Consider the following 24231-nt stretch of genomic DNA (forward strand, 5'->3'; position numbering starts at 1 on the left):
GTGACCATCTCCAGGGGAGGAAAGGCACCCCCGCAGCCGCCCCCGCAGAGCACCGCCAGGCCCGGGTGCTCGCAGATGCCCACACGCAGGGCGCACTGCACTCTCCTCCAGACACACCGCCCCCCGGCCCGGCCTCCAGCGCTGCCTCTTCTGGAACTTACCTGCCTTCCCCAGCAGGGCCGCCTGCCTCTCCCCAGGGTGCTCCACAACATCATTCATCTTCTGCTACCGCCATGCTAATAAGCATCTGCCGAAGTAACACGGGGCCCCCAGAGCCACTACTGCCCCAAAAGCCCTGGCCGGGACGGGGGCAAGAGGCAGGCGTGCTGTCCAGGCGCCGTTCGAGGTGCCAGGACTTAGGCTGAGGCAACACTTCCTACTTGGGGAACTGCGATTCCAACAGGGGTGAGAATGGGGGCTGGAGAGCTTTGACAACACAACACCTCAGCTCTGGGGAGCTAGGATGTGGGCTGGGAGAACACCCCGAACCTCCTTCCCAGCCCTGACGGCGCAGGAAGCTCACAGCTGTGCCCCGCTTCCTCCTCTGTGCGACGCTGGGTAGCCGAAGGCTCCCGGGAAACAAGGGGGCAGCGTGTAGAGCAGCAGGCCTGATGCCCAGGGCGGCAGGTCAAGGGCAAACCTTTTCTTAGTCTTTTCCGACTCGGCTGAAAGGGCCAGGAGAACAAGACCTGGGCACCTTCTGCAGCACTCACAGAGAAACAGAGACCGCGGGCAGCGCCACGTGGCCCGGCCTGAGTGCACAGGAGTCCCGCGGGCCTGTGTGCCTCACCAGGTGGCAGGAATCTGTGTGTCAGAGCTTCCTTCTGCTCCACCTACCCCAGCCCTAGGGAAGACAGACCCCGAGAGGCAGGAACCTGTGTTGTGCAGAGTCAAGAGGGGTCAACCGAGAGCAGAAGTGGGACAAAGATAGGAGGCAGTGGGCAGAGGGAGTCACGGTATATGTTAAGTCAGCTTTCCCAGGAGGAATCTACAGCTATCACCCCAGACCAGTAGATCACAAAATAAAAGCAAAAGCACATAATCTGGAGTTAGGGATAGCCAGGGGAGGAGCAGAAGCCAGTGGTGAAGAACGGCCTCCGATGCACTCTGCAACCGAGGAGAAATTACTTCACATCTCAGCGCGCAGTCCCCTCAGCAGGGAAACCACCACAAGCCACAGGCCCTCGCAGCAGGACAGCTGGGCGAGGGAGGGTCAAAGAGGAGGGAGAGCCCCAAACAGCCCCAGGGGACCTCGCAGGGCTGAGCGTGAGGACCGGGTCTGGCGCGCCAGGCCCGGGCCTCCCACTGAGTGACAGGGAGGGCCACAGAGGCCAGCAGCCAGGGCCGGGGCACTCGGAGGCAGCACCAGGCCCAGATGCTGCAGGAGGGAGTCCGTGCAACAGAAAAGCCACCCTAGAGCCTGCTCCTCCGACGGCCCAGAGAACAAACTCCACGTAAAAATAAGCAACGGGAAGGGACTGGGGTCAAACTCCACACGAGACAACCAGGAAGAGGCTGGGAAGCAGAAGGACCCCGACAAGCAGAGGCAGCTCCTGAGGCAGGTGGCCCCGCAGGCCAGAGCGACACTGGGGACCTCGAGCTGAAAACAAGCCAGAAAACAGCAGGAAAAGTGCAGAAGACAGCTTAAACGTCCACAGAAAACTCAGCTCTGAGGTAACAGAAATCAGGCAGATGAGAAATGGAAAATCATTTCGGAAATGAAGAGCAAGGAACAGAAGAATATACGCATGACAGAGGTCCTTAGAGAAACAGAAGATGAAAATCAATAAAATTATTTAAATAAAAAAGAAACGAGGAGAAAGATAAAGAACTGAGGAAAACGCAGCCAATGCTGGGAGTGGACAAAGACGCACACGCGGGCAGTAGGGCCCCAGGAAGGCGGCCGCTGAGCAGCGGGGCGGCCAGCGCGTCACTGGGCAAGCTTTCCTGAAAGTAAGCAAAGGAAATGAAAGACTTAAAGCCACATAAGAAGCCACACTGGGAATATTGACCCCAAATAACACACACCAAGACATACTGTGATGCAATTACCGGACTTAGAAGAAAAAAATTCCTGTGAACACCTAGAGGAAAAGATGGAGCAGCTTACGTGAGGAAGAAAGTCAGACTTCCTCAGGCCTCAGACCCCCGCTCAGGTGTGGGCCGGACCACCTGTTCACTGACTGGACTGTCACATGGTGGAGACGCCACCTCGGGGACCAAGGACACGAGTGCACAAACGCTGCCCTTACCTGGACGGTGCTTCCGCCTGGCTGAGCGAGGCCGAGACACATGTCAGCCCAGCAACGCCCACGAGGCCTTCCGTCCGAGCAGCAGCTGCTCTGGACTCAAACACGCCTGGGCCAGGGGTCGAGCCCGACATGGGGGACTGACACCCAAACACAGACCGACACTGCTGCCCAACGCCCAGGGAGGCGGCGCCCCCCACCGAGCACGGCCAAGACCTCGTCCTCCGCCCGGCGAGGACTCGGGAGAAACGTGTGCGCCGGGCCCGGCGGGGCCTCTCACGCGAGCTGCACTTCCCTCCAGGCAGGAGCCTCACCATCAAGCCCAGCCGCCCCACACTGCTGGGAGCAGATCCAGCAAAAAATACGGTCTTTCAGATCAAGAATTAGCTTTGGGAGTGGGGGCGAGGCGGTTATCGCCCTACCCTGACTTCAGAAAGCCACTTGTTAAAATGGGTAAAGCGTCAGCGAGAGTAACTGGGACGTGGCTGTGGTTTGATCTCTGTCCTGCAAGGAAGAGACCCCGGTTTTGCCACCCTGCGTTGTCTCTACCTAAAATGCGGCAGGTCCATCGGCCACGGAAAACACCAGGGCCATCACAGGCACTTCTGGTAGCCAGTGAGTAACCGACACTGGCTCCCAAACACTGCCCAAAACAAGCTCCCATTCACGGTCAGGAAGTCACAAAGAACACACTCTACAGAGACAGGCTCTGAAAAAAGCTCCTGGATTTTCAGAATTACCACCCCTGGTCATTTTTCCAGAATAACATGCTGGTTAATGATTGCTTCTGGTTTGAAGGCCGAACTAATCAACAAGCCGTATCGGCACCTGGGAACAGCCCAGTTCAGAACAGAGGACGGGAGCCTACCACAGCCGGTTACAACCAGCACACCAAACCACCAGGATCCTAAGGTAGTAAGTCTGAACCTTACAGTAAGACTTGGTCGAAATAAAGAATTTTAGTCCGTATACAAAGTGATTTCACTGAGTAATCCAAAAGTCCAAAACTGACCAAACAAAAAAGAGGAAAGATACCACTGCTCAACTCAAACTGAAGGCGGTCAGCACAGCGGTAAATGGAGCAAACCCTGAGGCCCAGCCTGGCCTGGAGGCCACACCCATGTCATGCTGGCTGCGGGACCCACCACCCCCTCAACCCCTCTGCCTGTCTCTCCTCCAGCGGCCAGGAGTGCCGCAAGGCGCCGGCGTGACAGCCAGCAAGCACACACAGCAGTCTGCCCGCAGGAGGCCACAGTGAGCGCCAGGACACCGCTCTGCGTTTTCTCCGTACTTCTGCACGGGAAAGACGGGCCTCGGGCCAGGGATCCTCAACGAGAGGCGGAATAGGAGGTCACAGAAGATTAAATGGTGCTATGCCACAGAAGATAAAACCACATCTGACAAATGTTAGCAGATGCATCTTCTTCCAGCAGCTTTAGTGAGACAGAATTCACATAGTACACAATTCACTAAAGTGCACAAGTCAGTGATTTTCAGTGTACTCACAGCTGTGTACCCAGCAGCACCACCTCATTTTGGAAAACTTTCATCTCCCCAGTCAGAAACACCACACCCACCAGCAGTCACTCAGCAACACTGCCCTCCTCAGCCCCTGGCACCCAGTAATCTACTTTCTGTCTCTCAGGACTCCTCCAAACATTCTACACAAACAGCATCTGTGTACGGTGCTTTGTGATTGCTTCTCTCACCGATCACAAAAGAGAGCATGACTGTTTTCCAACACGGCGCTTCCAAGGCAGCATGAATCGGTGCCTCGTCCCTTTTCTGCTGAGGAACGCTGCATTACACGGACACGCCACTCTCTCATCTGTCCATCACTTGATGACTATCACAAATAATGTTGCTGTGAACATTCTTGGACAAGTTGTTGTGTAAACACACACATTTCCATTTCTCTTGCATAGACACCTGGGAGTAGAACTGCTGGGACGTATGACAATTCTATGTTTAACATTTTGAGGAACCGACAGGATGTCTTCCCAAAAGGCAGCACCATTCTACATCAGCTCAAGAATGAGGGCTCCAACTGCCCCACAACGTTGCCGACACTCGCTACTGTCCGCGGCGTCCACTCCGGCCCTCCCAGTGTGTGTAAAGTGCCGTCTCTCTGTGCTCTGGGTTTGCAGTTGCCTAACGGCGCTCACTGTGCTTACTGGGCTGCTGCAAACTTACTTTGGAGAAAGTATGTTCAGACGCTTCACACACTTTTAATTGGGCCATTTGCCTTCTTACTGTGGAGTTTTCTAATGCATTCTGCATACAAGCCCTTTAACAGATACATGCTTTTCAAATATTTTCTCTCATTCTTGGATTGTCTTTTCACTTTCTTGACAGCATTTTGCAGCATAAACGTTCTTAACTTTGATGAAATCCAATTTACCTTTTTTAAATCACTTGTACTTTTGTTGTCGTATCTAAGACACCATTTCCCAAGGTCACAAAGATTTATTCCTATGTTGTCTTGTAAGAGATTTACAGTTCAGCTTTTGCATGTAGGTTCAGGATCCATTCTGCGTTACTTTTTGTGTATGCTGTGAGGCTGGGGTCCAATCTCATTCTTTTGCACATGGGTGTCCAGTTATCCCAGCACCGTTTCTTTAAAAGACTATTTTTCCCGCACTGAATTACTTTGGCACTCTAGTCAAAAATCAACTGACCAAAAAGGTAAAGGTTTATCTCTACCCTCTCCACATTATTCCATCGATCTATATCCTTACACCAGGACGACGTCTTGATCGCTCGTATTAAGTTTTGGAAGAGGGAGGTGAATCCTCCAACTCCGTTCTTCAAGACAGTGCTGACTACTCTGCACCCTCTGCACTCCTACGTGAATTTTAGGACCAGGTTATCTCAGCAAAACAAAGGCACCCCGGATTTTTGATAAGGACGGCACTAAACCTACAGGTCAGCTGGGGATTATTTTTTAACGTAAAAAATAAAATCTTTTTCCCAAGAGTTCACACATCAGCAGTATACGGTTAGATTTCCAGTTACAGGTTTAGGGTATAGTTCCATGGCGTAACTCTTTTTTTCCTCCTTTTTCAGTTTTATTGGGTAGAATTATTACAGTCCGACTGCACATACACATTCTATTGCATGCAAATACACAAATGCAGCGTACTGCTCGCTTTTTTTAGTTTACGTATGTGTACTGATGATTGTTTCTAAGAACAGGTTAGAGCTTTAGCTTTTAAACTTACATAATTATCAAAGGAACAAAGCCAACCACAAAACAAGGATCAACAGAATGCATGACCCAGTCATACAGGACAGTCGGGTGCGCTCACACATACTCAGGAAAGCAGTCCTCTTAGTTACAGACAACAAGCAGCTCACATGTGTCCTTATTACTGCTATTATTTTTCAGATTTCTCATGTGGATGATGTCATGTGGTATTCCTCTTTCTCTTTCCAGCCCACTTCACTTAGAATGACGGTCTTCAGGCCATCGCTGCGGATGGCATTACCTTCTTCTTTCTGTATGGCTGAGTAGTGTCCCACTGAATACATGTACCGCGCCTTCTTTATCCAGTCATCTGTCAATGGACTTGGGCTGCTTCCATGTCTTGGCTGTCGTAAACAGTGCTGCTGTGAACACTGGGGTGCATGTGTCTTTTTGAACTTTATTTTTCTCCGGATATATGCCCAGGAGTGGGATTGCTGGATCCCACGGTAAGTCTACTTTCAGGTTTTTAAGGAACCCTGTACTGTCCTCCACAGTGGCTGCGCCAATCTGCGCCCCACTGCCTGCGCAGGAGTGGTAATGGGGGTTTTGGTACCCCGCGATATTACGCCTTCTAACCCATGGGCATAGAATGCTCCAGTTTGCTTAGGGCTCCTCTACCCCTTTCAACCATGTCTCGTGGTTAAGTGCACAAGCCCTGCATTTACTTTGTTGAAACTCATTCCTAAGTATTTCTCTCCTTCTGAAGCTATTGTAAATGGAATGTCCCCTCACTGAGAGTACACAGAAATACAACTGACTGTCCCATGCTGCACCTACCTCCTGCAACCTCGCTGACTCATTTATAATTCTAGGAGTTTTCCAGGGGGCTCGTCAGTGTCTTCTACATACAGGATGACATCAGCTATACACAGAGAACATTCTGCCTATTTCCTTCCAGCCTGGATGCCTTTCGTTCCTTTTCCTTTTATGTAACTCCCCAGCACAGAGCCCCCAGTACAACATCAAGCAGAAGGAGAAGAGCAAACATCCTCGCCACATTTCTGACCTCAGGGGGAGACAGTCTTTCATCACCAAGTAAGACAATAGCTGTGGATTCTTCACAGACACCCTTTATCAAGTCAAAGAAGTTCCCTTCTGGTTCTCACTTGTTTGGTGTTTTTCATCACGAAAGCGTGTTGGGTTTTGTGAAATGTCTTTTCTGCGCCTACTGATATGGCCACGTGTGTTTGGTTCTTCATCGTATTAGTACGGTGTGTTACACGGACTGACTTCCACGTGTGAGGCCGGCCTTGAACTCCTGGGATGCATCGCGCCTGGACCTGCTGTATAATCATTTTTATATGTTGCGGCTTCGGCTGGCTGGCATGTGACTGAGGGTTTTGGCTTCTATAGTCACAACACACACTGGCCTGTAGTCTTCTTCCCCGTGCTGTCCGTGTCTAGCTTTGTCATCGGGGTAATACTGGCCTCAGAGAATGAGTTGGGAAGTGTTCCCTCCGCTTCAGTTTTTTCAAAGAATGTGTGAAGTATTAGAACTAAGTGTCAGTAGAATTCACCAGTGACACCGCCTGCACCAGGCGTTGCTCCTGCAGAACAGGTTTAAATTACTGACTCAATTTCATCACTTGTTATAAGTCTGTTCAAATTTTTCATTTCTTCCTGAGTCAGTTTCAGTTATTTCGTCTTCCTAGGAATTGCCCCCCTTATCTAAGTTACCTAATTGTTGGCATACAAATTACTCATGGTTTTCCACGGTAATCCTTTTTGCTTCTGCAAAGTTGGGAGTAATGTCCCGTCTTCCCTGATTTTAGTAACCTGAGTCTTCTTTATTTCTCGGTCAGTCTGACTTAAGGTTTGTCAGTTTTACTGAGCTTCTCAAAGAATAACTCTTTGATCTAAACTTTGTTATCTTCTTCTTTCTGCTTGCTTTGGGTTTTGTTTATTCTTTACCTGGTTTCTTAAGGTGGAATTTGAGAGCTGCTTTTTCAACGTAGATATTTACAGCTGTAAGTGTCCCCCATGCACTGCTTTCACTGCACCCTGTAAGTCTTGGCATGTTGTGTTTTTATTTTCATTTATCTCAAAGTATTATTCATCTCCCTTGTGTTTTCTTCTTTGGCCTCCTGGTTAGTTAAGAAGGTTTGATTTCCACATCACTTGTGAATTTCCCTGACTTCCTCCTGCTACTGATTTCTAATTTCATTTCATTGTGGTTGGTTTTAAACTTTTACATGTATTGAGGCTTCTTCTGTGGTCCAACATACGGTCCATTCGGAAGACTGTGCCGTGAGCACTTGAGAGAAGTGTGCACACTCTGCTCCTGCTGGGGGTCTGCTGGGCCGGCTGGCCCCCAGCGCCACTCCAGTCTTCCATTCGCTGCTGGTCCTCGGTCTCCGTGTGTCTGTTGCTAAGGCAGTGCACTCGGGTCCCCACCGACACTGTCCAAGTGCCCGTCCCTCCAGCCTTTGTGCGTTCCGCTTCACGAGTTTGGGGCTGTTACTAGGTGTAAATGCGTTTAGAACTGACGTGTCCTCTTGAGGGGCTGACCCTTTACCTCTGCAAACTGCGCTTCTGTGTCTCTACTGAACGTCTCTGTCTTAAAGACTGTTTTGTCTGGCGTTAGTATAGCCGCTCCAGCTCTCCTCTGGTTACTATTTGCAAAAAAGCATATCGTTTTTCTTTCTTTCACAAGTATCTTGTTTGTATCTTTTAATCTCTAGTGTCTTTTGAAGAAAGTATGTAGCTAGGTCATGTTTTCTTTAACTCAAGGGTTTAATCCACTTGTGTTTAAGACGCTGTTCAGGCAGGAGCTGCATCACCCTTCTGCTCTGCTGTGTCTTGTCTCCTCCCCTCCTCTTCCACCGCCGTCCTCTTCTGTGTCGACAAGTACTTCTCAGTGCACCCTTTCAATTCCCTTGTTTCCTTTACTACGTTTTCTTTTAGCTACGTTCTTGGTAGTTGCCTGGGGATTATAATTAACACTTAACTTAAAACAACCTAGTTTAGTTCGTACAAACTAATAACTTTTAATGGTACAGAGAATATTTGCCCCAATATAGCTCTGCTCCCTCCCTCCTCCTCTGTGCTACTGTCATACAGACTGCATCTTTACACATTAAAAGCCCACCAGTAGTTTTATTTAAAGTGTACTAAAATTAGGTAAAAACTCTTCTTTTATGCAGCTGTCTTTTAAATCAGACAGGAGACCAGAAGTTAAAGAAATACACTGTCTTTTAGATCTTCCCACACAGCTGTCTTCGCCACTGCTCTGTTTCTTCACGAAGTCTACTATCTAGTGCCCTTCCATTCTAGACTGACTGCTCTAGTATTCACTGGAGGGCAGGTCTGCTAGCAACAAATTCCCTCGTTCTTGTTCATTTAGCAATATTTTAATTTCTCCATTTTTGAAGAACGATTTTCCTGGACACAGAATTCTTGGCTGACAGACTTTTTTTTTTAACCCGTACCCATCACGGTTTATTGTTTCTGGAACAGTGTGGCTGAGTCTTTTTCTTTCAACATTCTGCACGGGCCAGCCCACTGCCTTCCGGCCTCCGTGTTCTGGATGAGAAGACAGCTGTTAATCCTGACAGTGTCTACAAGACGATGCGTCATTTTCTTCTTGCTTTCACGCTTTCTCCTTTGTCTTTGTCTTCCAACAGTCTGACTACGATGTGTCTAAGTGCTGGTCTCCTTGAGTTCACCCTATTTGCAGGTCACCTTGAAAGCGTGGATTACTGTTTGTCGCCAAGTTAGGAGAGCTGATGTCTTCGAGTATTCCTCCTGCGCCGCTCCCCTACTTCTTCCTTTACGGGGCCCCAGCTGCGGACGTGTCGGCATGCCTGACGGGGTCCCACAGGTCTCCCGGGCTCTGCTCGTTTTCCTTCGTTATTATTTTCACTTTCTGTTCCTCAGACTGGATCTCTACTTACCTTAAAATAGATCTTACTTCAATTATGTTAACAGTGTCTGTTCTCAAATTCACTGGTTCTTTCTCCTGTCAACTCGAGCCCTTCTGGTGAATTCTTCACTTCAGTTACTGTATTTCCAACTCAAGGATTTCTATTTGGTGGGGATTTTACATCACTTCCCCCTCTTTGTCGACAGCCCCCACTTGGTGAGCCATCATCCTCACACTTCAATCCTTTAGCACAGTTTCTTGCAGTTCTTGGAACATGTCTGCAACAACCAGTTCAAAATCCTCGTCTCATATGATGAAGCCCAACATCTGGACCCTCTCAAGGGTAGTTTCTAATGGTTCTAACGACTACTTTTTTCCTGTGTATAGACCACATTTCCCTGTTCCTCTGTGCATCTCATAACTTCTTACTGAAACCGGGTATTTCAGACAGCGCCGCGGCAGCCTTGCGGTCCAGAACGTCCTCCTTCCGGGGCGCCGCCACTTGCGCTGTTACTGTTTAGTGACCTTCCTGAGCTAGCTCCATAAAGCCTGCAACTCCCTACAGTCTAGAGCGACTGTAAGTCTCTGCTCAGTTAGCTTAGTGGTCGGCTGATGGTCAGTCAAGGATTCCCTCAGAAGTGCTGAACTGGTAAGTGTCCCAGACAAGGCCCAGGAGCCGTGCGTGTGCGAAGGCACAGCTTCAGCACGCAGGCAGCCACAGCTCTGCCTCTGCCTTCACTTCCTATTTGTGCCGGGACATGAGACGAGACAGAGGTGAGACTGGGGCCCTCCCACGTCTTCCCGAGGCACAGGCACAGTCCTGCACACCTGCAGACTTCTGGCACCACGGGGATCCGTCAGAGCTTTTCAGAGCCCCTAAGAGCATGTCGTTCTTCATATCTTCCTTAGTGTTTTGCCCAGACTGTGGCATTAACCGCCACTGATCATTTCCCACAAAGACACTCGGAGTAGGGCTCTTCGAGCGAGTGAGCGCCAATGGTGAGGAGCTACCAGCCAGCGAAGGGCAGGAGCACTCTGAGAAGAGTGCCTCTGAGGGGCCCCAAGGCTGGCGTGGCCCTTCCAAGGGCAGCTGGGCTGCTGGCTTGCACAGCTACCATGGTTTCAGTGCTACCACAGATCACAGGGGAGGAGAATGACCGGTCAAGTCAGAGGGGCAGCAGTCTTCCTTGAATAAATCTTCCTGACATCACGTCAACCTTTGGTTTATTTCTAGAGTTCCAGCAAAGCTGGTTTCGACCCTTTTTACCAATGTTTTCACTGCTTTCAAGGGAGGTGGGTTCACAGAGGTCCTCACTCCACCATTCTTACTAACTGGCAGTTCTTCTGTGGAGGCAAAGCCACTCTGAGGGAAGAGCACTTTACCACTCACGCCTCCCGTCACTTTCGACCTCTCTGTCTCCACCCCGACCTTTCCACTCCCGCTGCCTTCTCCAGACCAGAGCAATCAATCTTTTCCCAACTGGCTTTCCTGCCTGCAGACCTAGTCTAAAGTCCATCCTTTGTATTCAGAATTGCTATTCTACTAACAAAAAATAAGTTGTACAGTGTCTCCCCTGCTTAAGACATGCCAGCAGTCCACACCCCACAGAGGGGGCCCCCGTGGTCTAGCTTTGGCCAGCCCCTCCCGCCTTGTTCTCCTGCCCCATCCCCCACCCACCAGGCACTACTCGCGCTAGAAACCACCCACAACCCCTTGAGCGTGTCCCACTGCCACTCATGCCTCTCAGCAGTGTGCTGCGAGGGTCCCCTTTCATGGTCACCCCCGCACCCCGTCCGTCCCACAAGCCCTGACCCCAGCACTCCCGTCACCATGCCTGCCCGCCCTCTCCTGGTAGTCACCGGTGCACCCTGAGCTGCTCTGAAGATGGAGATCATCCCCGCCACCCTCAGCGTTCAGCGGGCGCGGGGAACAGCCACAGCCCTCACAATGCTCCCCACCAGGCCCCAGGCCTCCCGCCTCCCACCCTCAACACCCACTGGCGTGTCCATCTCCCCCAGAACACTCTCCTTTGAGGCCCTCCCTCTAGCAGGGAGTTCTGCCCACCTTTCCTCCAAAAGACTACTCCATTCTCACCACGGCCTCTGTCACCAGCGTCCCCTGTCTGTCACCCTCCCCGTCCACACTGGCCTCCTCTCACCTGCCTGCCACACAGGAGCCGGGTGGCTGTACGCGGCTCCACCTGTCACCGTCTGGACTCTCCTCAGCAGCTTCCTGTGTGACGCCTTAAGAAAAGCTCAGGCTTCCCGACAGGCCTTCAAGGCCCAGTGATCGGCCTGCCTCTGCTCCTCCCCGTCCCTCACTGCGCACTGGCCACACGGGGCTCGGGCCCTAGAGCAGAACCACTCTCCGCCACCCCAATTCCAGCTCCCTCTGGGCCACAGGACCCAGCAGGCCTGTGGTTTCTTCCGAGAGGCCTTCCCCCGACACCTTCCAAAAGCCACCTCCATGTTTGAACGCTGGGTTCAGGGTTTAAAGTAATGCTCTGGAATATTTAGGTATCCAAACTCCTCTAGACTGACTCATCATTACCAATAATAGACTCCACAGACTTAAACCACAAAGACAAACTTCCATTTACTACGTTCCACTCCTGGCAAGAAACTGCCTCAGTAACACTGATCACGTCTATGAAGCAAAATCCTAGCAGACAACTGTCTCCTTGCTTTGACTTCTGGATTCTGGAACCCTGAAACTACCCCTTAAGAAGCAGGTGTGGGAAAACACACACCACAGTGTCCTGTTCATGGAGAACGGGGTCCACCCTGCTGGCTGCTTCGGGAGATGCAGAATGAGTGCCTCGGAGTCACACATCCTCTTTAAAATTCCATTTAGAAACACACGTCAAACAAGCTGTGTAGTGAAAACCACCCACCCAAATCAGACAAATAAACAGGTATTACTTCATTTAGGAATTGGAGAGTAAAGTAAAAAAGCCAAATTATGCTTCCTCGTGGCCTCCCCTCAAGGAGTGATGCACCCAGAGCATAAATGTGGCCATAAAGGTCATGTGTGCATGTGTGTGTGCATGTGTGCACATGTGTGTGTTCATGTGTGCATATGTGTGTTCATGTGTATATGTGTCGGTGTGTGCACGTGTGTGCACATATGTGCGCGTATGTGTATGTGTCTGTGGTGTGTGCGCGCGTGTGTGCGCACATCTGCATGTGTATTGTGCATGTATGTGCACTGTGTAAGTATTGTCCTGTGGGCACATGTGTCTGCATGTGTGCACACATGTATGTGTGTGCACGTGTGTGTGCATGTGTATATGTGTCCGTGTGTGTGTGAAAGAGAAAATTAGTCCAAAACTTATTTACAAGGAGAAAACTGTATGACAAGAGTGGTCATATGTGTGCGCATGTGGTGTGTGCACATGTGTCTGTGTGTGTGCGCATGTATGTACTGTGTCCGTGTGCACGTGTGTGCGTGTGTGTATGTGTCCGTGTGTGTGTGAGAGAGAGAGAGAGAAAATTAGTCCAAAACTTATTTACAAGGAGAAAACTAAATGACAAGAGTGGTCAGCACAACAATCCTGGGCGTGGAAAAGAGAAGGCCAAGTGGCTACCTGCCTCAGCCTAGCAGAGCAGGCCAGAGCCCAGCTGCCTGCAGGAGGAGGACCAGGAAAGAGCCAACCTGCTCCATCAGAGAACCTGAAAGGCTCAGGAAGCGAAGGTGCCAGGTGCCTCCGGAGGTGGGTGCGGGGGATGGGTTGGAAGTCTCCGTAAGGAGGTCCCGCCTCCAGACCCTGCAGCCAGCCCTCCGACACCCCTGATCCCAGCAGGAAACAACAGGTTTTCAAGCGGAAAGGCAGGAACAAAGAAGCTCTTGGCCTGGGGACACCACTGCGTGTCGGGGGAGGCTCTACTGAGTGACCGACTTCCCAGACGGGGACACCCACACCCAGAACCACAGCAGCCAGGCTCCCCACACTCGCCTCCCCACCAAGCAGGAGAGGAGCCCGGTGACGTCTTCAGGCTCCCTCCGTGGAGCGGAGACCCCACCACCACCAGTCGGTGAGGCCGCCCCCCCAAGCCCTCCCCACACTGGCCAATGCCCACGCCCCAGAGGATGGACACTGACCATCAGGCACCCAGAGCAGCATCACAGCAGGAGCCAGGGACCAAAACAAACCTGCAGAAATTCACAGCAAAGCCACAATGGAGAGCAGGGAACTCCCAAACAACGAATATTCTTACATGAAGAAGAGAAAGCACAGCTTTAAGAGCCAGACGTCACCAAGAAAGGAGGGCTCAGACAATAAGAACGCACTCAAACTCTACACCTGACAGCAGCAAGAAAAATTCGAAAGGGCTGGAGGACAAAGTTGAGAGTCTCAAAAAAGACAATACCACAAAGACAAAGAAATGGAAGATGAGAGACAAAAAGGTAAGAAAATGTAAGCCAAGAAGTCCACATTTCAACTATTATTAGAAAAAGGAAAAAGGAAAGAGAAATCATTGAAGAAACAAAACAAAAACATTTTCCTAAACACCAAGGGCAGGAATTTCCAGACTGGATAGGGCCACCGAACACCACGCCTGGGCCCAGCAGATTAAATTTCAGACCACTAGGAACTAAGAGTAGAGCCACGCCTTCAAAACTGACGAGGAAAAGTTATTTCCAGTCTAGAATTCTACCCCAGCCAAATTCTCAATTAAGTATGAAGGTAAAAAATACTTTCTTAAAATCAAAACTGCAAAATCTATGAACAATTTTACCTCCTATGCACTCTTTCTCAGGTGCACCACCAACCAAGTGCGAACAAACACAAGCCCAGTGGACAGACATGCGGCTCCTAGGAACAGGCATCCGGGCAAAGACGAGACCCTCAGGACCACATGAAGGGAGGTCCCCAGAGGGCAGCGTGAGCAACAAGCTGTCCAGAAGACCAGGACCTGTTCCTTCAGGAAGGGCTTTCCCAACAGGGAAGGAGGGGCGAAGAGGCCACCTGCTGTGTCCAACCACATTAGGGGGACCCCACGGTCACGTCCGAAAGCTCAGGGCTGGAGAGCCCCGGGTGCAGTAAAAGGTCCGCAAAGCCAAAGGCAACTTAAGAGTTGAAGCATTATTCTCAGCTAAGAATATTTTCAGATAGAAATTAAATGTTACACATTAATTAGATGTAACATTGTAACATATCAGAGAAGGGGAAAGGAAAGCTTAGGTAAGTTAAATCCTCAGCATCCACAGTAAGAAGTCAGTAAATAATGACTAAATGGGAAGAAAAACACCCATGAATGGCATAAACATGCAATTTTTAAAAATCACATGTTTTAAAGTAAATATGAGAAGAACTGACTGTAAAGTGAAAATAACTGACTCTGAAGTTTAGGAATGGGGGAGGCGGGGTGAAGGTTAAGTATTTTATAATTAATTTCTTAAACTACATTCTTGACCTTATTTTTAAATGTTTTAAACATTTAATTAAGGACAAGAAAATAGCAAAAAAAATAGCAAAAAGACCTGTCCAATTGCTTACAATAACACCACCCCCTCCCCGTCATACTAGGATCACCATCTTTGGTGATGAATGACCCTCCAGACCACTGGCCCTGACCTTGGCCCCTCAGATGACCCAGCCCCCACCAGAGCCACCTCTCCACAGGCACACTCCCCATGCTCCTCTGCAGGCATCCCACTGGCCCCACCCTTCCAGCCACCAGTCAGGTAAGCAAACTGCTCCCCAATGCCCTGTCCTGCCAGCAGGACTTAAGACCCACTCTCCCTCCCTCCCTCTCTCTCCCATGAGAGAGTCCTCACCACCTTTGAGCCTCCAGCTTCAATCTGCCACATAGACCTGGGCGTTGCCACCTCCTCTGCCCCCGTCACCGCAAAGCCCCACAGAGCAGCTGAGATGCCCATTTCCCAACTCTTCTCTCTCAAACGCCACCCCACCCCGCTCACCCCGGCTCAGTCCGCTCCTGTGACCCTTGATCCCTGATCCCCTCACCGGCCCCTGACTGCTAAGGGCTGCCACATCTGGCGCTCCAGTCATGCTCCTGGAGAGCTGGCCCCACTCTACGGTTCAGAGAAAAGGCTTGGAGCCAGGCAGCCTGGGTCCGAATCAGCTCTACCACCTCAGAGGCAGTGGCCTTGGGCTCCTGTGCCTCAGCTTCCTCATCGGTACAACAGGGAGACGCACAGTACCTACCATAAGTGCTATCATGAAGACCAGACATGTGAACGAAGGCAAAGTGCTTGTGAGAGCTACGCTCCCTGGGCGAGCCTCCCAGGCTCACGGCCTCAAACACCACCTAGAAACAACGCAGCCGCACTCCTACTCCGAGCCCAGACCTAGTCTCGGAGCTCCAGCCTTGGCTATCGAACTGCATACTCAACATCTCTCCCCGAACCTACTGGCCATGAACAGGGACAGGATTTACCCTCCCAGCTCAGGCAACTAAAAACCTGGGCGAAATATACGGAACAACAGTTTTCAGACCCCGTGGAACAGACTGGAACAGTGACACTGAGAGACAGGAGACAAACAAGAGGAGACCCAGAAGACCCAGAGGTGTCCCTGAAGTGGGGAGGAGGCTGGAACATGCAGGGCAGAGCGCGGGAGTGCAGCCTGAGGCTGGAGAGCCAAGCCCAGGGGCTGCGAGGGCCTGGTTCTCTGATTACCACAGGAAGCTCCTGAGGCCACGGCAAGAACCACCAGGAAGAAGCAGAGGCAAAGGGGTGGAAGCTGGCACAGGGCCAGCAAGCCAGAGCACAGAGACCCCCCCCCCCAAACCACAGGCCGCCGGGCAGCGTTCCATGGAGGGGCTCCAACCCTCGAGAGTGGGGCAGGACTCACCCCAGACTAGCACTGGTCCCTCCTTGTAAGAATAAAGCGATCTCCAAGTAGCTTAGCTTCATCCCAGAACACAGCTTGAGAGCAGTTAAAGAAACACACAAATACACAGGACCAACAAGGTGAAATTCACAATGTCTGGCATCCAGTAAAAAATTACCAGGCATGGAAAGGAAAAGGAAAATACAACCCACAATGAGTAGGGGAAATCAATCAACAGAAACCGACCCAGAAATGACACAGACGGCAGAATCAGGAGATAAGGACATTAAAACAGCCATCACGGGGCGGGGGGGGGGGCGTGTGAGCAGAGCTCAGTGGTACAGCATGGGCTCAGCACGCACAAGGTCCTGGGTTCAGTCCCCAGTACCTCCTCTAAAAATAAATAAACAAGTAAACCTAATTACCTCTCCCCCCAAAAATAACAAAATGAATACTCTTCTTAAAAAAACAGCCATTCTAACAATATCCCACACCACAGCTCGTGAAGGTACAGACTGCCACAAGCAGGTTAAGAGACACAAACAACGTGACCCAAGCTGAGGTTCAAGACATGAGAAATACAATGTCCGAGATGAGAAATAAGCGAGGGAAATTAACAGCAGGTCGGCCCTTGAAAATTAGTGTGCCAGATGACACAGCACAGAAACTATTCAAAATGAAACAGAGGGAAAAGACGGAAAGAATGCGCAGAGCACCAGTGAAGGGGGCAGAAAAAATATCTGAAGAAATAGTGGCAAGTTTCTCCAATTTGATGAAAACTATAAACCCACTGATCTCAGAAACTCAAATCCCAAGCACAAGAAACACGGAGAAACTTACAGGGCACTTCCTAAACAAGGCTGACCCCAGCCAGCGAAAGGAAGGGAACTAAAAGCAGCCAGAGGAAAAAGGCACAGGCCGCACAGACAGACCACGGCACTCGCAGCAGCAGCCTTCCCCCTGGAAACCACGCGAGCCCAGCGAGCCCAACGCTCGTCTGGAGCCAAAAGGGTCCGGGTGCCCACTCCACACCGTCTCCACCCTGTGCAGTGGCCAAGACACTCCCAGCACCTTGTCTCCTTCCTCAACCCTTGCCACGACCCCTCATTCTCAGTACAGAAACCACATGATCGTGTTAAAGGCAAAAATAATTCAGATCAGATCACTCCTGTGCTGAAAACCTCCAAGAATTCCTACGAGGCCTTGGCCATCTGCCCTCCAGCCCCGCACCCCACACTCACTCTGATTAGACATCCCCTACCTGCTCGGGCAGGTAACACACACACCTGAGGGCCTCCACTCCTCTACCTGAAGAGCCCTTTCTCCAAAGTCCCCAGGGCTCACCTTCACTCTCTCTATAGTTCCTTAAAATACACCTCCCCCAGGCTACCGAACCTGACCACCTTCTACGGACTGGAGACCCTCTCTGCTGCCCCCTGCTTTGTTTTTCTCCATGACATATAGAAGAGGGGGTAGATGAGTGGACGGAGATACACAGATACGTGTTTCTCTCACGTATTTTGTCTGCCTAGTCTCACAAGAATTTAAGTTTCTGAAAGTATAGGAATTTTGTCCATTTGGTTAAGCACTGAATCCCCAATGCATGGAACAACTGTGCGGCACACAACGGGCACCCATCAGATTTCTCAAATGAATGAATGAACTGTACAATTACGTCAAAAAACAGAATCCAGAAAAATAAAGAAATAAATTTTGAAATGCACATCTTCAAAATACCCTTCACTCTTGGGGTTGTATCAAAACATGAAAAACTATGTTTTCTTGGCTTAAAAATTTAAAGAACAGATTTACATTAGATCTACAGCAAACACTACGTGAGAGAGCGCACTGCCAGACAAGCATAAGCACCAGCAGGGGAGCACTTCCTGCCCCCAGGGACCAGCTCTCCCAAAGGACAGCTGGAGGGCTGCAGCCGCAGGGGGCACAATCCCACAAAGGCCAAGCCTCCGGGACTGAGCCACTGAGCGGCCCTCGGCCAGTCACCTCCCGCCCTCCACTTCCTCCACAGCCTCGGGGCGTGGGGGGCCTGGGAAAGCTGGGTGTGCTACTCTACGCAGGGACCACTCAAACCGTGGTTAAGTAATACTGCAGGGAGAGTTTGAAGCAAAGAATTAAGTGAACACAAGCCACAAGCTAATTAGAAGAAGTCACTGAGATCATGAGGAGTCTGTTCTGGGGAAGGAGGACCTGCTGACGACAACTCACAGGTGGACAGAAGCTTCCACCACATGCCCTGGCGCAACTCTGCACGCGCTAAACCACACGGGACTCTGGTTCTCACAGGCACAGTGAGTTTCGAAAGAAGGTTCCGAACCGGTTATACTGTACAAGACCAAAAAGAAAGCTACCGAACTGTAATTTTCAATAGCAACAAATGCAACCCAGAAGTATCACAAGATACTCATTTTCTTGCTCTATTTTATCTGCTGGCTGTTTAGAAGACTATTCAACATCCACGTAGCGCCCTCTTTCAGTGCTACTTAAACTGCAACTGAAACACGTAACTGCCCTCTCAACCTCACCAGGGGAAGGGAGGCTGGCCACAGAAAAAGCAAAACACAGCTCCCAACACAGCACCCCCACCCGAAGGAGCTCAAGGTGCATTAAGGACATGAAATAACTAACCCTCACGACACCCTTCTGTTGCCATCAGAAGGGATTTTAAAGGTTAAAAAAAAAACACCTTGCCATGCAAAACAAAAACCAAGCAACTCAATTTGGAGTCTGGTCTCCCCACTTCTTTTTTAAAAGGGGAGGTAATTAGGTTTCTTTGTTAATTTATTTATTTAATTAATTTATTTTTTTGATGGAGGTACCTGGAATTGAACCTACACACTCTACCACTGAGCTATGCCCTCCCTCGTTGGTCTCCCCACTTTTGAGCAATCCTGTAGACAGACGCCAAATCCTGGAGCATGTAGAAAGAACTGTGCACAGGAATTATCCTGAAAGGAGAGGATGAAGACAAAACCACGCACCTCTCACTGGGTTTAAATTTCGGGCAAAAAGGAAGACTCTGGGCTCTATAGGGCCACAAGTTGCAAAACCAAGAAAGAAAAGGGAACAAAATCAGGATTCCGACCGAAACCACTGCCGAGAAGTTTTTGTCCTAAAAGAACACATCCAGCAGAGTCAGCCACTCAACTCCCTGTCTCCCAAGGAAGCTACGTGGGGCCAGAGCCTAGCCAGGGAAGGGGGTCTCGGCCTCCCCGCAAAGACCATCGTCTCTCTCTGGGGCACAGGGCAGATGCAGGCACCTCGCGCCCTCCTCGAACCCGCGGGCCCACCCCACCTCCCAGCTGGCGGCTCCCTCAACAGCCTCCCACACCCTCCTTGTCAGGGGACTGTGAGCCGAGCCTTGCTTCTCTCTGCCATCAGTGCTGAAGGGAGAAGCATGAGCACAGGTAAGCAGCAGAGACTGTGTCTTAAGGGCAACACTTCCAGAGAGGTGGGAATTTGCCTCCCTTCCCGGCGTCCCCCCACTCCTGAACCCCTTCCCGGACCCATCTTCAGAGCATCACATTAAAACCCGGCCACTCCTTCCTCACGTGCCATTTACTCTATGCATCTTGGACACACCCGTACAACCCTCTCTGCAGCAGAGGACAAGAGCTAATCTTACAACACAGCTCGACACCCACCTGTCCAAGGGAATGCCCACCAGACTGTCCACCCTGAAACTCTTCTCCTAATAAAACGATACACACTACTTTTCATGACATTTCAGCTGTGTCAACTTTCACACCAAAGTTGGGAAGAAGGCAAATGCCAAAATCTGTAAACATAGTTTTGTAATCTGACATCTTAAGACATCATGTGACCTGGTGAAAATTGTTCATTTCTGTTTTCTGGTATCATTTAATTTATTTTGTTAGACTTGGGGCAAAGTTATTTAACTTACGCCCTACTGCACCAGAACCTGACAAAAGCCATCAACTTTAACTCACAACGTGGTGTCCACATCAAACGTCAGGCCAGACCCTGTGCTGACCAGAGTGGGGGCAGGATGGGAGGTGCCGTTCCTCTGCGTCATACGTTCATTTCATCACCCTGGACAAGGGTGGGGAGTGGGGACCAGACACACTAAAGGAAACAGAGTGCTCGACAAGGCCAGAGAAAACATGAAATGTTCCAACAGCAGACTCAGAACTACCTCTCAAGACACCCAAGCACCTGTGTCCCTCTAATGTTCCCTCTGCCCCCCAAACTGGGGGACTCCCAAGGACCCACCTCATCCACCCTGCTGTCCTCCTATTCCCCACGCTCTGCGTGCAGGAGTTCCGACGCAGGAGGTGCTCAGTGAAGACCAGGGCACTGGCAGAACTCATCTCCCTGTGTGTCCGCCAGCAGATTGGGGTCGGGACCACGGGCTACATTTCTCTGAATCCCACACAGTATTTCACACAAGAGGCCCAGATGCCATCCCTTATCCAAAACCTCAGGCCCAACTGGTCCAAGAACTCAGAACTGCTCGGCCTATGGGAGGAAGCACAGCACATGGCCGTGGACCCCGGGCCCCGCCACAGCCTCCTGAAGCCCACACTCTCAGGGAGGGGACCACACACAGCTTCCTGGCAGTGCAGTGCCAAACAAGTTGACCACAGACCTATAAAAAAGACTTTCAATTACGGAGCCTTGTAAGTTTTGAAATTTGAGCTAAGGCAGGACAGCCTCACACCCAAGAAACTGCAGGTGACACTGGAGGAGTGTAGAGCCCACTCTCTATCCACAGCAACACAAGTGCCTTTTCCTACCGCCTCCTGAGTCCTACTCTCGCGCCGGACTCTCTCTGATCTTTGTAAAGCCAAGAAATGCCATTTAATCCCACAAAGACAGCATTTCCAATAATTCCACAGCTACAGAATCCTGACACATGCTGATGCCAGAAACAGCAGTGACAATCACTGCAAGAGGAAAGAGAAGCAATACTAAGTACCTGGCCTGAGAACACGCTTATCACCAGGGCACTTCAACATCTCATAAAAGAAACAGTGACCCCCGAGAGCAGCCAGAGGAAGACACAGGGAAGAACACACAGCTATTTCCCAGAAGCAGCAACCACCAACCTTGGCAGAAAATTCAGCCAGGCCAAAGACTTCCTTCCTCCTCCAGCTTGGTGGTCTGTCCCTCCCCTCAGCCTCAGCACGCACTTCCTAAATCAGTTTCTAAGGAATATAAATTACGCGTAAGAGTGCAAGAGAAAATATGCAAGAACAGCACTCACTTTTCAAAAGGTCAGCATTTTTTAAATGGACAGTCAAGACTAAAATGAACCTTAAGTTGTTTAAAAAACTTTTAAAGTTAAAAGCAGACTGACAAACTCTGATTCCAACCTTTATTACTGCGCAGGAAAATCAAGTGCCACCTTTGTGTTTCATATTCACACTGAAGTTTAAGCTGAATTTAAAATTTATGTTCAGTTTCTCCATGTCCAATTCATGACTCATAACAAATGGAATTTGACAAACAAGTAAAATGTTTTAAACTTTAGTCATTCTAAAACCTAACACAAAGGCGTGCCGAATTTCAACAGTTAACAGAAGCGGAGGGGATCAAGTTGGGTGACGACCACAAGCAGCAGAGCACTGAGGGGGACCCTGCTCGTTTATCGTTGTGCCTGCAGCAAAATTGCATGCTTTCTCCAAGAACATGGGAAATTCGTTTTTTGCCAAATGGCTAATTACATCTCTCCACTTGATTCCCTTCATTTGAGTGAGTGCCTGAGGGATTAAATAAAATGCCTCCAAGCACGATGGAAGTGTCTTAACCCATCTGTGCAGCCCCCGCTGCCACGTGCACAGAGGAATAAATGGCAACTTCCTGCCCACTGGCAGCGTGACCGGTCCCACAAGAATAAAGACCTATCACTTCTTCCCTTCAGTGCAGCCTGACGGTTCTGCAGTCAACTCTGAGTCTGACGACGTTCTCAACAATAGTCTAGTATTGACATGTCAATGGCAGAGCATCAAGCCCCTCCACTGATATTACCACATGTGTAAAAGCAAACAAGAGTGCCAAAACAACTGAATAAATAGCCAGTGATTATTATTTCCCCAATTTCAGCAGTTCTTTCATTTTCTTTGACTCAACTGCTTGAATATTTTAATGTCAGTCAATGCAAGAGCCTAGATGGACCTCCAGCAAGTGTGCTGAGTGAAAAAAGCCAATCTCAGCAGGTCACATACCGCACAATTTCATTCACACAACATCCTCAAGAGGTTATGCAGAGATGGAGAACAGATTAGTGGCTGAGGCACATGGTGGGGGGAGGAGGGGAGGGCAATACAGTGCAGCACAAGAAGGCCTTGTGATGGTGGAATAATTCTGTATCCTGACTCAGGATGGGGGTTACGTGATGCTGTATGTGACCCGAGTACACAAACCTACACACACACACCAGACACCAGTGTACATAAAACTGGAGAAAGGTGACCACGCCTGGCATACTGCACCAGTGTCAGTTTCCTAGCATTGGAATGTCCTGCTTGCCCACTTTTAAGGAGGCGGGTAAGGAACGCTGGGATCTCCAATCCATTTCTTAGCAAATTCCTATAAATCTAAATTTATTTCAAAATGAAGAATTATTTTAAAACTGGGACTAAATAAAATTGAAAAAGAGCACAAGAAACAGTTAATGAAGTCCCACACACTGAACTCATATCAGCCAAATTCAGGGCCCCCAGGCTGAGATCAAGCAAAAAGGATCAAGTTAATCTTACGAGGCCCTGAACTGCTTCACTACCTGGGCCCCAGGAGCTGCACGGGCCTCTGTGGCACACAGAGCAGGAGCACAAGGCCCTTTGGAATCCGGGGCACACACTCGGTGCCAGTGCCAGCGCTGAGGGGTCAGGTCCCCAGTCAAGCCCCTGATGGGAAGGGCAGAGAGCAGCAGAGCTCAGGCACAGCGGGGGCTGCAGGGACTGCAGCGCGGGAAGGTACAGGGCCGACCAGACTCCAGTGACACATCAGCTCAAAACCCACCCCTCTGTCAGGTGACAAGACTGAGGCTTGGGGCCGTGGTTTCCAGTCGGTCATGGGGCTGGTGAGAGGCAGAGGGTCCAAGCTCCTGCGGCCAGCTTGGTGCCCTCTCCCCACACAGTCCAGCTACATTGACCACCATCACAACAGGAGCACAGCCAGCACACAAAATCAGAGGCGGGCAGGGGTTGGGGAAGCAAGGGCCCCTCCCTGCCGCCAGGGGTCAAGCTCAGACTAGCTCTGACCTGGGTTTGCCTTCCAAGCTCACGTTTGCCACCAGCCCACAGCAGGGTAAGAATGTGACAGTGGTGCCCGCCGCCCGGCGCACACCAAGGCCCTGTAGCAGGCGGCTCCAGCAGCCTCTCCAGGTGAGGTCTCTAGCAGGAGGGCGGTGACCAGCAGGGGAGGGGTGACACGGCAGACGTGGCCCCACCGCAGGCAGCTCCCGGCGCACAAACTGCCGACCCAGCTCTGAAGGAAGGGGCTCATAGGACAGCGAGGTGAGAAAGCTGTTTCTGAGAAGGGGCCATGCTAAATATTGACGTGCCCCCTCCCCGTCCCCCCTGCAACGCGCCCCCCCCCCCGCCCCAAGGATTGGGCAAATCTTCCTTCAGGGAAGAAATTGTCTCATTCACTGATCTACACCAGTAGCTCTCAAAGGGGGAGGGGGAGGTAACTTTGCCCTGCAGGGCAGCGGCTGGAAACAGTTTTGGTTGTCACAGCTGAAGCATTCAGAAGCCAGAGGGAGGCCAGGGAAGCTAAGAAGCACAGGACAGCTCCACACAACAAGTGACTGGCCCCAAATGTCACAGTGCAGGGGTGGAGAAAGCCTGTCTGCACAGTCAGTCAATAAGCCAGGGCCTAGCTATGTGGCAGACCCAGCACAGAACACGCGTCCAGCACGCAGGTGACCAGTCGTCAGAGAAAATGGGTTTCAATCTCAATGAGCTACCAAAACGGAAGGACAGACGTCACAGCTAGTGTAAGGCTGCTAAGCCTCAGCCCAGGGGTGCCCTGAATTGGCAACACACACACACACACTTAACTCTACAAGATGCGTTATAATCATGAAGG

The 24231-nt window shown here is 50.6% G+C and overlaps 1 protein-coding gene across 6 annotated transcripts in view; it reads right to left on the reverse strand.

Moving 5' to 3' along the window:
• Nucleotides 1-24231, reverse strand: part of AP2A2 (adaptor related protein complex 2 subunit alpha 2) — a 61743-nt gene that overhangs the window by 35350 nt on the left and 2162 nt on the right. Inside the window, exon 1 of one of the 6 annotated variants that reach the window (XM_032490267.1) lies at nucleotides 162-234. The exons of the other annotated variants lie outside the window; for them this stretch is intronic. Within the exon in view, the coding sequence (XP_032346158.1) occupies nucleotides 162-219 (58 nt within the window). The 5' untranslated portion in view covers nucleotides 220-234. Of the gene's footprint in view, nucleotides 1-161; nucleotides 235-24231 lie in introns of those variants that run through there. 6 annotated transcript variants of the gene reach the window in all.

Source organism: Camelus ferus, chromosome 10 (assembly GCF_009834535.1).
Source record: "Camelus ferus isolate YT-003-E chromosome 10, BCGSAC_Cfer_1.0, whole genome shotgun sequence".
Taxonomy (NCBI): Eukaryota; Metazoa; Chordata; class Mammalia; order Artiodactyla; family Camelidae; genus Camelus; species Camelus ferus.